The sequence below is a fragment of the Geotrypetes seraphini genome, chromosome 3 (genome assembly GCF_902459505.1).
Source record: "Geotrypetes seraphini chromosome 3, aGeoSer1.1, whole genome shotgun sequence".
Taxonomy (NCBI): domain Eukaryota; kingdom Metazoa; phylum Chordata; class Amphibia; order Gymnophiona; family Dermophiidae; genus Geotrypetes; species Geotrypetes seraphini.
This window is the reverse complement of record NC_047086.1, coordinates 195,134,199-195,148,875: the sequence shown is the minus strand read 5'-3', so window position 1 is coordinate 195,148,875 and position 14,677 is coordinate 195,134,199. Positions and strand designations below refer to the sequence as shown.

Below are 14,677 nucleotides of genomic sequence, written 5' to 3'. Positions count from 1 at the left end.
ATTAATCTGATGCTTAATCTCAAAACTCCAAATGTCTCTAAGACCATTCTTTGGTTTTTATTCAAATAGCCAGATAATAATTTATACCACTGCGTGGCCTGGTGACCCAGAAAGCCTGCCTGAAAGCATAAGAATTCTGAACTAAATTGATTATTAAGAGATTTCCATTCAGGGAACCCTGCCTGAATAGCCTGCTTCAGTTGCAACCACTTATAGCTTTGTTTTTATCAAGACCAAATTTAAGCTGCAACTGTGAAAAATCAAGCAGTTTACCATTAGATATAACATCATTTAAAGTTCGTATACCAGCTTTAATCCATTTTCGTTTTAAGTTTTTTATTCATTTTTCATATAACAAGTGTATAATCTAAATTCATACAAATTCATTAAGTATACACTTGACATTCTTTCATACCTTACTGTAAATATAACATTTCATTATATACTCTTACTATAATTTTTAAACAGCATATAATACTTAATAAGTAATAAGTATGTCAACTATTACTCAATTATAACCCCCCTCCCTCCCCTTACTTTGGGAAATGCATACAATAAAACAAAATATAATGTTAAATTATTTATATTTTATGAAGAATAAAATAAACCCACCCACCACCCCCCTTATCAAATATCTTATTATGGGAAAATTATATCATTCATTGCAAAAGTCTGTTAATGGTCCCCAAATCTTCTTAAACTTATCTATATACCCTTTTTGTGTTGCAAATGTACGCTCCATTTTATATATATGGCATACTGAATTCCACCCAAAGTTATAATTTAACCTGTCATAGTTTTTCCAATTGTGTGTTATTTGTTGAACTGCTAATATAAATAAGTTTGTTGTTATTTGAAGAAATTTGACTCTTTGCTCTCATTACTGTGCAAAATAAAATCGTATCATATGTCAAGGCTACCGGATTCTCCAACATCCTATTTATTTGAGGCCAAATTGATTTCCAAAATAATATGAATGGACAATAAAATAAAAGATGATCTAATGTCCCCGCCTCAAAATGACAGTGCCAGCATCTATTAGACTTAGAGCTATCAAGATTTTGTAAACGAACAGGGGTCCAAAAAGCTCTAAGTAAAAGAAAAAAACATGTTTGTCTCATAGATGCTGAGACTGTACATCTTAACCTCCAAGACCAGTCGTGGCAATTGAGATGCAGTAATCTGATGCTTAAGACCATGTTTTTGTTTTTTATTTACAAATCCAGATATTAATTTATACCACATTGCGGACTGGTGACCCATAGAATCTATCTGAAAACATAAGAATTCCAGGCTATGATAATTAAGATTTTTCCAATCAGGGAACCCCGCCTGAATGGCCTGCTTCAATTGCAACCACCTGAAATATTGTGATTTATTTAAACCAAATTTATGTTGCAATTGTGAAAACTCAAGCAGTTTACCTTTGTTTATCACATCCTCTAAAGCAGTGATTCCCAACCCTGTCCTGGAGGAACACCAGGCCAATCGGGTTTTCAGGCTAGCCCTAATGAATATGCATGAGAGAGATTTGCATATGATGGAAGTGATAGGCATGCAAATTTGCTTCATGCATATTCATTAGGGCTAGCCTGAAAACCCAATTGGCCTGGTGTTCCTCCAGGACAGGGTTGGGAACCACTGCTCTAAAGTACGAATTCCAGCCATCATCCAATATTTCCAGATGATTTTAAAATCACCAACCTTGATCTTGGGGTTTAGCCAAATTGTTTGAGTTGTTGATTTATTTATTGGAATAGGAGTTAGACTACTTATATACCTTAAAGTTTTCCAGGTATCAACAGCTTTAATCCAATCTTCCAGAAAATCTTAAATCCGCCTATTTGGATCCTGGAGTTTAGCCATATTTTGATATGTTGATTTTTGAATTGGAAGAAGTGTTAAATTATTAACAAATCTAAATTTTCCAAGTGTCCATTAAAGGTAATTTTCCATGAGATCTGGGAGGACCTAATACATACCTTGGCGCAAGATATAGGATTGATGGTACCTATAAAAATTTTGAAAATTTACCCCACCCTCCGCAATTGGCTTTTGTAAGGACACTAAGGCAATTCTTGCACTTTTACCCAACCAAATAAATTTACTCAAAATACTATTCAACTTTTTATAAAAAGACCCCTAAAAAAAACCTGGTATCATACCCATTTGGTAACAAACAGGCAAAATCATCATCTTAACAGTTTGGACTCTTCCCCACCAAGACAGATGCAACGGATTCCATTGTTCACATAACTGTTACCTTTTGTAATAATGTTTTTTCATTCACTTTCATTGTCTCATCAAATGTATTTTTAATCCAAATTCCTAAATATTTTATTCCTTCATCTTTCCAGATAAAAGGAAAAGAATAAAATAAACCCTTTGTACAATGTACATTTAAAGGAAGAACTTCTGATTTAGTCCAATTTATTTTAGATCCTGAGAACTTCCCAAATTTCTCAATCAAATCAAGCAAGCATGGAATGGTTGTTTCAGGATTCCTCAAATGAAGTAATATATCATCTGCATAAGCAGATACTTTATATTCTTTCCCAGAACGTGGAATACCTTGAACCTCCTTTACCTGCTGAATAGCTAATAACAAGGGTTCAAGAACTATATCAAAAAGCAAAGGAGACAAAGGACAACCTTGTCAACCCCCCTTTGCAACTTAAAAGAATCTAAAAAATTATTATTGATATATAATCTAGCAACAGGAGAGCTATACAACGTTTGGATCATTTGTATAAAACCTGAACCCATACCAAACCATTCCATAGCCTGATACATAAAGGCCCATTCTACCCGATCAAAAGCCTTCTCTGCATCTAAGGACACAGAAAAGGCCGGGTCACTTAATTCCTTTTTTGAATATAACATCTGAAGAGCCGGTCTAGTATTATTGGAAGAGTGTTTCTGAGCAACAAAACCCGTTTAATGCATACCAATTATATAAGGAAGAGCGTTTGCCAAACGTAAGGCTAAAAGTTTAGCCAATAATTTCCCATCCACATTAATTAAAGAAATAGCCTGTAATTGAAACCAATGTAGCATCCTTATTTGGCTTCGGCAAAACAATCGTTAATGACTGCCATAGTACCTGTAATACAACCTTTATTTAGTTGGGCCAAATATAAATTTAATAAATGGGGTAAAAGGGTAATTTGAAATGACTTATAAAACTCTACAGTATAGCCATCACCACCTGGAGTGGTCCCAATTCTAAGAGACTTCAATGCTGTTTGTAACTCTTTTAGTGATATAGGTTCTTCTAAATTCTTTTTATATGATCAGGAACTTTTGGTCCCTCTATTAGATTTAAAAATTCAAAGCCATCCTTTTCCCTATCTAAATAAGGCTCAGAAGAATAAAGGGCTTTATAAAAATTTAAAAATTGTTTTAAAATAGGACCGATTTGAGAATGTGTATTTCCTTTTTCATCCTTAATTATACTTATTTTTGTTTTTCCTTTTTTTAACTTTAAGATAATTGGCCAATAATCTTCCCGCCTTATTAGAGCTTCCATAATACAAAGCTTGCTGTGAAAAGATATCGTTCCTTACTATTTTAGAAGAAATCTCATACTTACATTTAGTTTTTAAGAGAGCTTGTAATGTGGAATGTTCCCATTTCTCAATCAATTTTGATTCTAAAATCTTTTATTTCTTGTTCTAAGTTAGAAAATTGCTTTTTTACTTGTTTCTTAACATGAGCTGAATATGAAATAATTTGCCCTCTCATGGTTGCCTTAAAAGCATCCCATAAAGTTTCCATAGAGATTTCCTTTGTATTATTAATTTGAAAATATTCATCAATCTTTAGTTGAAAATCTTCACAAAATTTTGAATCTGCAAGCAAAGCATTATCAAATCTGCATCTTGATCAATAACATTAAATTCAACCCGCACACCCCCATGATCAGACAAAATAATTGGATCTTTGGAGGCTTGTGTAACTTGATGTACTAAATGATCCGAAATAAAAACATAATTCTTGAAAATGATTTATGAACATTGGAACAAAGAAAATTCCCAATCATTAAAATGAAGAATAAGCCATATCTTTTAAATTGGAAGAGTGTACAAAATTATCTAAACCTAATGACTTTATAATTTTACTAGGTTTTGAATCCATAACAGCATTAAAATCCCCCGCCACTACTAAATTAGAAGCAACCAGTGGCAAAACCAACTGTTGAAGAGATTTAAACTCTATTTGGTTCAAATTAGGGGCATACACATTAAAAAGTGCAAAAGTAGTATTACCTATACTCATGTCAACATGTACCCATCTTCCTAAAGGATCAAAAGCTATCATATTAAACATTGCATTACATTTTTTATTAACCAAAATAGCAACTGCAGCCTTTTTCTCCACCGCAGGGGCAAAAAAACAATGTTTCACCCAATTACCCTCCAGCTTTTTGGACTCTTCAGCAGACAGATGAGACTCATGCATAAAACAAATATCCGCATTCTGCTGTTTTAAGAATAAGAAAGTTTTTTTTTCCTCTTAATCGGATGGTTTAGACCATTTACATTTAACGAAAATATTTTAAAAATCATTATAAATATGTATAAATTATACTTCCATAAGTCATCCAATAAATAAATCAAAATTTACACTTCTCCCAAATTCAGAAACTAAAAAAACATAAACCCCCACTCCTCCCTTTCCACCCCTCCATCCTCCAACCACCCACCCTCCCTTCAATAAAATATAAAATGGAAAGAGTGCTTGCTATGCAACAAGGAAATTATAATAAGTTTAAAAAGATTTGGGGGCCATTGATTTATTCTAATGATCAGACATCTTAAACACCTTAGTATTAGATAAGATATAGGGGGGGGGGTGAGATTGTGAGAGGTAATAATTGATAACTGTTTGTTATTAATGTATGGGTGGGTGGAATGGGACTCTTTTATATCTATATATTTGGGGGAATATAAGTAAGATTGTCAAGTGATTAATTAAAATTTTTCTGATTGTTTATTATACACATGTTGTAATATTTGAAAATGAATAAAGATTAAAAAAAAAAAAAAAAGTGAAAACTTGGAAACACGCATGTGGTAACAAGTGACAAGAAACTCCTACAGGTCAATTATATTATATCACATTCTTTAAAAATAAGCTACCAAAATTTAATCCATCCATAATATATCTAATAAAATTGACAGATTTAGAAATTAATTTTTTGAGAACACTTACCCATTTTACCCAACAAAGCCCAAATTTCATATGTTAAATATTATTTTCCTCATTTGTAAAACTATAGGACTTTAATAAAAACTATTAGGAATACCCAAACATACCCAAAACAAGCAATTAAAAATTACCCAGTCATTAATTCCCTAACCCTTACAGAATAAAACAATCCATAACAATAAAAACCCAATCACTATATACTTAAACATGAAAGATTCCCCATAAATCACTACTAAACAAAATCACAATGAATACATTTCAGCTACTAGCAATATGTCAGTAAAATATCAAATATTCAAATTTATCTTCTTATTATGCAAAAAAAGAATATACCGTACTCATAAATAACAGAATATCCAAGCTTCATATCTTTCATTTTAATTAAAAAAGAAACTATAATATTTCTTGACCAATTAAAGTTTAAAAACATTAATATAATTCATATCAATTACTCTTGAAGGAATAAAACAAAATTAAAAGAACTCATATATAGTGGTTTATAAAAATTTAAACAACCTTAACCCCAAATCACAAAATAAAAACACAATCAATAATATTATAAAAAATTTTCTATCAGATTCAGTCTGACTTTCAATTTAAACTAATAATCTGCACATAAAAGTTTATTGTGCAAACAAAACTATATATTGATGTTAAATGTGAACTGTCATTGTTGTACAAACTTCATCCACAGTATAGGTAACTCAGTCTTCAATAAACCATAACTTCAGACATCCTTCAGGAACATAGCATATCTATTATATCTCAAAATTTGATCAGCAAACTCTCCTTTTCTGCATCACCAGAAGAAAACCAGGAACCTGGATCTTTAATAAGCCGCCATGCTGTGGTTCTTTCAAAAAATCTACTTCCTGCTGTGAAAAGTTGATATCGCTAAAACATATGACTGACCATTATATTTCCTGAGTCACCATTAATGATAATACCGTGAATAGTTCAGAACCAATGACATTCTATCATCTCGTAGCAAATTCAACTCATTAGAGCAAACTTGAGCTATCCAAACCATTCTCATGAGTCTATATAATCTGTAAAGAATAACATCAAAACTCAGAGATGCTGTCCGTTAAAAAAAAAAAAAAAATCACTGCATTCTATCCACATTAACAGAGAATGTTGCCAATTGTGTCCAATGAACAGGACCATTTAGAATGCTTATTCAAAAGGATTTCATGTCTCCCTATATCAAAATATTTATATATGAATGTAAATTACATAGACATCTGGTGATTATAGTTTTCCAAGAACTCATTTAACTTCACTGGGTCCTTAAAATTAAGAGTCCTATTTTCATAAGTGACTCTCATTATGGCTGGGTATAGCAGCCCATACCTAGCCCCAATACTTTTCAATTTTGGCCTCAGCTCCAGCAGTTTTTTCTTTTTCTGTGCTGTGGCCTTAGCGAAATCAGGCACAATGAAAATTTTAGAATCCTGACACTTTAAATTACTATTTTCTTTTGCCAGTCTAAGAATCTCAGAAATCTGTTGATATCTTAATAATTTAAAGATCAAAAGCCGCGGTCCCAGCTGTTTGTCTGATCTTCTAGTCAGGATTCTATGGGCTCTTTCGAATTCCATCAGGTATTTGAATTTCAGCGGTAATATCTTCGGCAAAAAGCTTACCAAAAACGAGATCAGATCATCCTTTTCTATGCCTTCCGGCAATTATTTTCTATGCCTTCCGGCAATTATTCTCAAATTGTTCCGTTTGCCACGGTTAATGCAATCCTCCAGATCCCTTGATAGACTCTCAATCATCCTTTCATCTGGCTTCAACTGTCTTATTTCAACTTCATTTGCCTCGGTTCTTTTTTCTAGTTGTTCCACTTTAATATCCATGACTGCCATTTGACGTGTGAGGTTAGCTACTTCATCTATAGCCTCCTGTATCTTCCTTGAATTATTTAACACAATTTCTTTAATCTGTCTGAGCTCAGCCACGATATCGCAACTGTCATCACCCGGCAATGGAACTTTTGAGGGGGCCATCGGCTCCGTTTTTGATCTCTTAGCGCACCCTGCGCTCGTACCAGCCATCTCTCCCTTCAAATGTTTAGACGATGCCCTCATACAATCCGGAAGCACAAAATCAGATGAAAATTTCAAGTTTTGTAGCTTAACTTCAGTTCTTTAACCTGTTATGGAGGAGCTGTGCTATCACCCGACCATCTTATTGCGGCTCCAAGCCACACCCCCAGAATGGAGTCGTTTGATTTTCATTATTCGTTATGAAGGGAAAGAAAGAATTTATTATGTTGTGTTATTTGATATTAGAATGATGGGTGGGAAGGGGATAAATCTTATTTAATGAAAAAATTTGTGGAATTTCAAGTGATGTATTAAGTTAAAATGTTGTTACTTTCTGTGCACTTGATGTAACATAAAATGAATAAAGAATTAAAAAAGTAATCATCCAGAGTTCAATCTAACTTAAAATATTTGCTAAAAAATTTAAGAACTCGGATGATAGACAAGTTAACTGGATGGCAATTGTAATATCATCCGCATAAATGTAGAACTTGAGCTGTAAGCTTTGCAGCAAATTTCCCAAGGAAACAAGATAAATATTAAACAAAGTGGGGAACAGAGGCAAACTCTGCGGCACCCCACAAGAGTTTTCCCTACGATAGGACAAAGTATCATCCTTGAACACTTGGTATGATCTTTTACCCAGGAATCCACGGAAGTGCATGGTAATGCATTTAGGGATTAGAAATCTGAAGGAACCATATGTGCTGGGAGGTGAGAGGCTGATATGCATGGATGGGGGAGAGGGACCTTGGGGTGATAGTGTCTGAAGATCTAAAGGCAAAGAAACAGTGTGACAAGGTGGTAGCTGTTGCCAGAAAGATGCTAGGCTCTATAGAAAGAGATAAATAAATAAAATAAATAAATGTAACCAGTAGAAGAAAGAAGGTGTTGATGCCCCTGTACAGATCATTGGTGAGGCTCCACTTGGAGTATTACGTTCCATTTTGGAGACCTTATCTGGCTGACTTGAAGCAGTCCAGAGAAAGGCGACGAAAATGGTAGGAAGTCTGTACTAAAAGACATATGAGGAGAGACTGAAATCCCTAAATATGTATACCCTAGAGAGGAAAGGAAGGGCAGGGGAGATATTCATCAGATGTTCAAATATTTGAAAGGTATTACATAGGACAAAATATTTTCCAGAGAAAGGAAAATGGTAAAACCAGAGGGCATAATCTGAGGTTGAGGGGTGGTAGACTCAAGAGTTATGTTAGGAAGTTCTTTACGGAGAGGGTATTTGATGCCTGGAATGTGCTCCTGAGGCAGGTGGTTTGAAGGAAACGGTGACAAGAGTTCATAAAAGCATGGGATGAACACAGAGGATCTCTAATCAGAAAATAATGGTATGTATTGAAGAACTAAGGCCAGTACTGGGCAGTAGTGCTGCCTGATTCAGGAAAAAAAAAATTTGATTCAATTCAGCCTATTGCTTTGGTTTTTTGATTCGATTTTCCTGCCCAATTGGGTATTTTTTTCAAACATCCTGGTGGGTTTATTTTATAGCCTCTTCACCCCCTTTGCCTTCTCCTAACCACACTGGTGCTATGGTGTAAACAAAAAAGACTTTTCCTCTCTCTCTTAAATCCTAGCTCACCTTTGCGGTTTAACACCAGCTCTGGCAGGTGTGACCAAGCAGATGTAAGCCCGACCAAAGCTCTAGATGAAGTAAAAACCTCCAGGGTTAAACTAGAAACCCGGCAGGGAAAGTCCAGGATCTGGGAAGATGAAGGTGAGGAACATAATATGTATCACCACCAGGGGAGCTCTAGAGGTCCCTGGTCGTCTGCTGACATTGCTAGGTCAGGCCACGCCCCGAGAGTAGAAAAGCCAACAGTGGCTTTCAAACAAAGCAACAGGTTAGGGAGGAAGTTTGTGCCTTGCCTTCCTAGGGTGCTTCCCAAGCCAAACAGGGTCAATGGTCCTGTCCCTATGGAATGGAGTGAGATTGATCCAGCAGAGGACTTGTCCAGGCTCAGGGAAGAGCCTATGGATTTTGAAGAAGCCTGTGCTGATGTGGGAGTTGATTACCCTGAAAGAATGCAGGTGGACTTAGCTTGTTGCCACAAACTGTGAGTGAGATTTCCAGTGAAATGTTTGAGTATTGTTTTGGTTTTGCTCTAATTCACTAACTTGGAATTATTGTGGAAAGCTTGGAGAAGCGGGGAGAGGTTTTGCTTCCAGCTGGGAGGGAATTTTGTAAAGCTATTTTTTTTGGCTTTAAATTGCAAAACCTAGGGCTATCTCCTTTTTCCTGGCATTTGACATAAACCTGACAGAGGCTTGATTTTGTTTGAAGCACTGTAGTCTTGTTAAACAGTGCACTGGACTGTGTTTTGGTCTGCTACCCAAATGGCTTAAGAGAATTTTGGAAACTGACAGAGAGAAGCTGAAGTTTCAGCCTGAGTTTGTGTTGAACTTTATTTCGTCTTATTTTTTGACATTTTGTTTGGACTGCTCGTTTGGCTACTGACATTGATATCACTGCTGATGAACTGCTTACCTGTATATTGAACCATAGTAAAGCTGAATGATGTTTTCAACCATCTGATTAAGGTTTTTTTTTTGTTATTTTGAATATTAACTCCAGTCCAGCCTGCAGGATGACTCCATGTCGGGTCACACGAAAAGTGAACTGTGTTTGTAGTCCCCTGTATCTTTGCCTAGCCTAGGCTAGGTTAAAGTGGTGACCACATAAGATACACATTTCAAATCTGGCATATTGTAATCAGAAAATGGAAAATAAAATTAGTTTTTCTACCTTTTGTTGTCTGGTCATTGTTCAAACCTTGTAAATCCCAGGCTTACTTGCCAGGGTCTCCTTCTTTCTTCTTTCTCTGTTCTAACCATCCATCTGCCATCTCTGTCCTCCCCTTCCGTTTCCATTCCCTCCCCAGGAGGTCTGGCATCTTCCCTTTTTTCATCTCCCTCCACAGATCTACCTTTTCTTGACTACCCTTTCCCATCCAACATCTCTCCCTCCTTCCCCACCACCCCAAGGTTCACCATCTCTCCCTTTCTTTTCCCAATTACCCTCCTATCCAGCATCTCTATACCCCCCTCAACACCATCCCTTGTGTCCAACTTCTCTCCCTTCCCTCCCTAAATCCCATTGTCCATCATCTCTCTCCCTCTCCTCTATTTTTAGATCCATTATTTCTTCCCCCCAAAGTCTGGCAAATGCATGTCTCTTTGAACCCCTCTCTTCCCTCCCTCCCTCCCTCCGTGTACTTCTACACCAGGGCCCCCCCTCCTTGAAGGCCTATGCCACCATCCCTGGCCTGCCCCCCCCTTTGAAGGCCTGTTCCCCCCTTGAGGGCCTGCACCCCCCGAAGGACTGCACACACCCCCCCCCCGGGAAGGCCTGGCCTTCCCGCACCGTTTACCTCACTGCTGCAGTCTGCAGTGAAGATCGCGGTTACAGCGTCTTTGTAAACTTACTTTGAGCTGTTTCCTCTGCTGTGGTCCCACCCCTCCTCTGATGTCAGAGGCAGGATCGTGGCAGAACAGCTCAAAAGCAAGTTTACAAAGACGCTGTAACCGCGATCACTGCAGACTGCAGCTATGAGGTAAACTGTGCGGGGAGGTCAGGGGGAACTAGAGAGTTGCGCGGGGACAGAAATCCCACCCGTCCCCGCCAAAGTCTCACCCGTCCCCACCCATCCCCGTGAGGAATCCCACCTGTCCCCGCGAGGAATCCCCTCCATCCCCGCCCGTCCCTATAAACTTCAGAAATAGTTATTTCATTTAATTATGCTACTGAATTAAAGGCTCTGGTAGAAACCCATTTACAAATAAGCAAAAAGACTTTATTAATTTGGAAATATTAATTGGGAAGAATACATATTTTGTAAACGGGTTTCTACCAGAGCCTCTTTTGTTTATAAATTTTTATCAACACAACTAATATACTACTTTATCCTGAAGCAAAATAAAATAAAATTCTTTTCCTACGTTTGTTGCCTGGTTTCCGCTTTCCTCATGTTCTCATTCAGTTCCTTCCATCCACTGTCTCTCTTCCTTCTGCGTCTTCCATTTGCTCTGTTACTGTGCCTCTCCCTTTCTCCCCCCTTCCAAATTGGTCTGGCACCCATCTTCTTCCCTCCGCTCCCCCCATAGTATGGCATCTCTGTCTTCTTCCCTGCCAGCGTCTTCTCCCCACTCTCTCTTCCCCCTTTCCTTTCAGCGTCCTTCTCCCCCCCATCTTCCCCATGTCCTGTCAGTGTCCTTCTCCCCCCTCTGTCTTCCCCATGTCCTGTCAGCGTCCTTCTCCCCCCTCTGTCTTCCCCATGTCCTGTCAGCGTCCTTCTCCCCCCTCTGTCTTCCCCATGTCCTGTCAGCGTCCTTCTCCCCCCTCTGTCTTCCCCATGTCCTTTCAGCGTCCTTCTCCCCCCTCTGTCTTCCCCATGTCCTTTCAGCGTCCTTCTCCCCCCTCTGTCTTCCCCATGTCCTTTCAGCGTCCTTCTCCCCCCTCTGTCTTCCCCATGTCCTTTCAGCGTCCTTCTCCCCCCTCTGTCTTCCCCATGTCCTTTCAGTGTCCTTCTCCCCCCTCTGTCTTCCCCATGTCCTTTCAGTGTCCTTCTCCCCCCTCTGTCTTCCCCATGTCCTGTCAGCGTCCTTCTCCCTCTCTGTCTTCCCCATGGCCTTTCAGCGTCCTTCTCCCTCTGTCTTCACCATGGCCTTTCAGCGTCCTTCTCCCTCTCTGTCTTCACCATGGCCTTTCAGCGTCCTTCTCCACCCCCACCCCCCACCCCCCCGTCTTCCCCATGTCCTGTCGGCGTCCTTCTCCCCCTTCTGTCTTCCACAAATGCTTTCAGTGTCCTTCTCCCCCTCCTTCTCTCCCGCCCCGGATGCAGCACAGCTGGCCAGGTCCCCTTACTTTTGTGCCGACAACAGCCCCAGTCTGACAAACCTCCCTGCCCTTAACCGCAAATCTAAATTTCCTTCTTACAGCTGCTATAAGAAGGTAATTTAGATTCGCGGTTAAGGGCAGGGAGGTTTGTCGGACCAGGGCTGTTGTTGGTCGGTCGGGAAAGCGCCACAAAAGAAAGGGGACCTGGCCGGCTGTGCTGCACCGGGGCGGGGTGGGGCGGACCGCCCCCCTCCCTCCCTTGGTAGCCACTCGAGCCGCGAGGCTACTCCTCCTTACCTACCCTGCCTGCAGCACAAAGCCGAACGGAAGTCTTCCCGATGTCAGCGCTGACGTCGGGAAGACTTCCGTTCGGCTCTGTGCTGCAAGCCGCGCGACTTAGTACATCCAGCCCCGCAGGAACCCCGCGACCCTAGGGGGCGTCCCCACGGGATCCCCGTGACCCTATGGGGGAACCCGAGGTATGACCGCGGGTCCCGCGGGATTCCCGTCGTCCCTGTTCCCGTGCTACTCTCTAGGGGGAACATAGAGGCCTTCCCGGGGAGGGGGGGGGGGTTGCGCAGTCCTTCGGGGAGGCCAGGGGGAAACCGGACGCCAGGGAGAGGGAGGAAGCCAGAGACCAGCACAGCAGCACTTCCCGACTGACTTTCCCTCCTCCCCTCTAAAGCAGGTGCGGCAGCGGCTGGCCAGTAAGAGCAGCGCTGCCGCTCCTGCTTTAGGGGGTGAGGGGGGAGGGTCAGATGAATCTGAAATATTTTTTATGGGTTTTAATCCCGAAGTGAATCAGTGAACCGATTTAAATCGGGCAACACTACTGGGCAGACTTGCACAATCTGTGTCCCATATATGGCTATTCAGTTTAGGATGGGCTAGCATGGTTTAGATGGGCCGGAGTGAGCTTTGATGGAGACTCTAGTTAACTAGTAGATGGACCCTAGGCATAGTACTGGGCAGAGCTCTAGTTTTTTGATCCAGAAATATCTAAGAAAAAGAACACTTTAGAGCAGGGGTGGGCAACTCTGGTCCTTGAAGGCTGGAATCCAGTCGGGTTTTCAAGATTTCCCCAATGAAAATGCATGAGATCTATTTTGCATGCACTGCTTTCAATGCACATTCATTGGGGAAATCCTGAAAACCCGACTGGATTACGTCCCTCAAGGAGGGACTTTGAGATCCCTGGCTTAGGATATTTCCTGCTTTGCATACATAAGACTTCTTCCACATGAGCCTTAACAGTATCCTTCTCCTTGTAGGTGAGAATCTACTACAGAAGTGGCAGGTGCTGGCAGAGCTGCTTAGTTGTTCAAAGGGGCTTGTCTCGCTCCTCAGTAGAGCAGGCAGTATGTCAGAAGCCAAAGCCCTCTGTCTGGAGGCTCTAAAGCTCTCCATGAAGTTGCAGACTATCCGGCAGTAAGTGATTTATCTGAAATGGACTAGGGTTCAATGCAGTTTACCAAACTGGATGTTCAGAATTAATTATGCTGGAAAGTTGGTGCATTGACTAGTAAGGCAGCTTTTACTGATTGTAGTCCAGCTTGAGACTTTACCTTTGCAAAGGGATTATTCTGTTAGGGTATGCAAGGTCTCATTACATATTCCTAGGAAGTGAGTATTGAGCTAGTTTGCCATGAGGCAAAGTTGAATCCCCTTTGCAGAATCAAGGAATGTATTTTGAGCCTTGGAATTCAGTAGTGGGGAGGCAAAAGGATTGCATGCATCCAACTGGTTTAGCAATAGATTAAATAGTTTCCTTTTTGACCCCTGGGAAGATGGAGAATAGTATGTATGCAGTTGTCAGAATGGAGAAGTGAAGATGAAGTGTACTATCACTTAAAATCTTTGTATTTAAACCATTTTAATTGCAGATGTGCTGAATTTTTGATCTTGAAGGCTGAGCTGGAGTTCAAGCGTGCGGAATTGGAACTGTGTGACCTGGATCTGCAAAAGGTGGTGTTTCTACTGGAGTCCAGTACGGGTGAGCAACTGGTTTGTGATCACTCTCCTTATTTATAGTGTGACTCTAGTGAAGAGAGAAATTGTGCTTGCCATTAGTAGTGATTATCCATATTCATGTTAATTCTTAACACTACAAGATGCACAAAAGTGCTGTTGAGCTTTATTTATCTTGAAGCCACTAGGAAAGTATAGGTGGTCTAGCTTTCCATTTTATTCATCCTAGCCAGACCAATCCAGGTGCACAGAATCTGATGTTTACTTCCAGCAGATGAGAGCAGAGAACAAACCTTATTCCTATCACTCGCTATATAAGGTGCCCATACAGTCTTTGGTCAACCATGAAATACTTGACTGACAGGCCTGGACCAGATGCTGATGAGTATGAGGGGGGGGGGGTGCTGAAACGTTCTTAGCCCAACCAACCAATTTACTAAATTCTGAGTGTTGTTTTGCCACTATGGCTGAAAAATTATCTTATTTCATTAAGTGCCAGTTTGCAGAAATGAAATTCTGTGTTTATCAGATCATTGATTGAACCATATCCATGTCATTCTCTTCTTGGTTGGATTGAAAACTTTTCAGCACTGCC

The 14,677-nt window shown here is 39.9% G+C and overlaps 1 protein-coding gene across 3 annotated transcripts in view; it reads left to right on the top strand.

Annotated features, from left to right (window-relative positions):
- The window catches only part of ESPL1 (extra spindle pole bodies like 1, separase), a 370,011-nt gene that overhangs the window by 159,706 nt on the left and 195,628 nt on the right, over positions 1–14,677 (top strand). For all 3 annotated transcript variants that reach the window (XM_033938043.1, XM_033938045.1, XM_033938044.1), the window contains exons 16-17: positions 13,386–13,542; positions 13,998–14,107. In XM_033938043.1, coding sequence (XP_033793934.1) covers positions 13,386–13,542; positions 13,998–14,107 — 267 coding nt within the window. The remainder of the gene's footprint in view (positions 1–13,385; positions 13,543–13,997; positions 14,108–14,677) is intronic.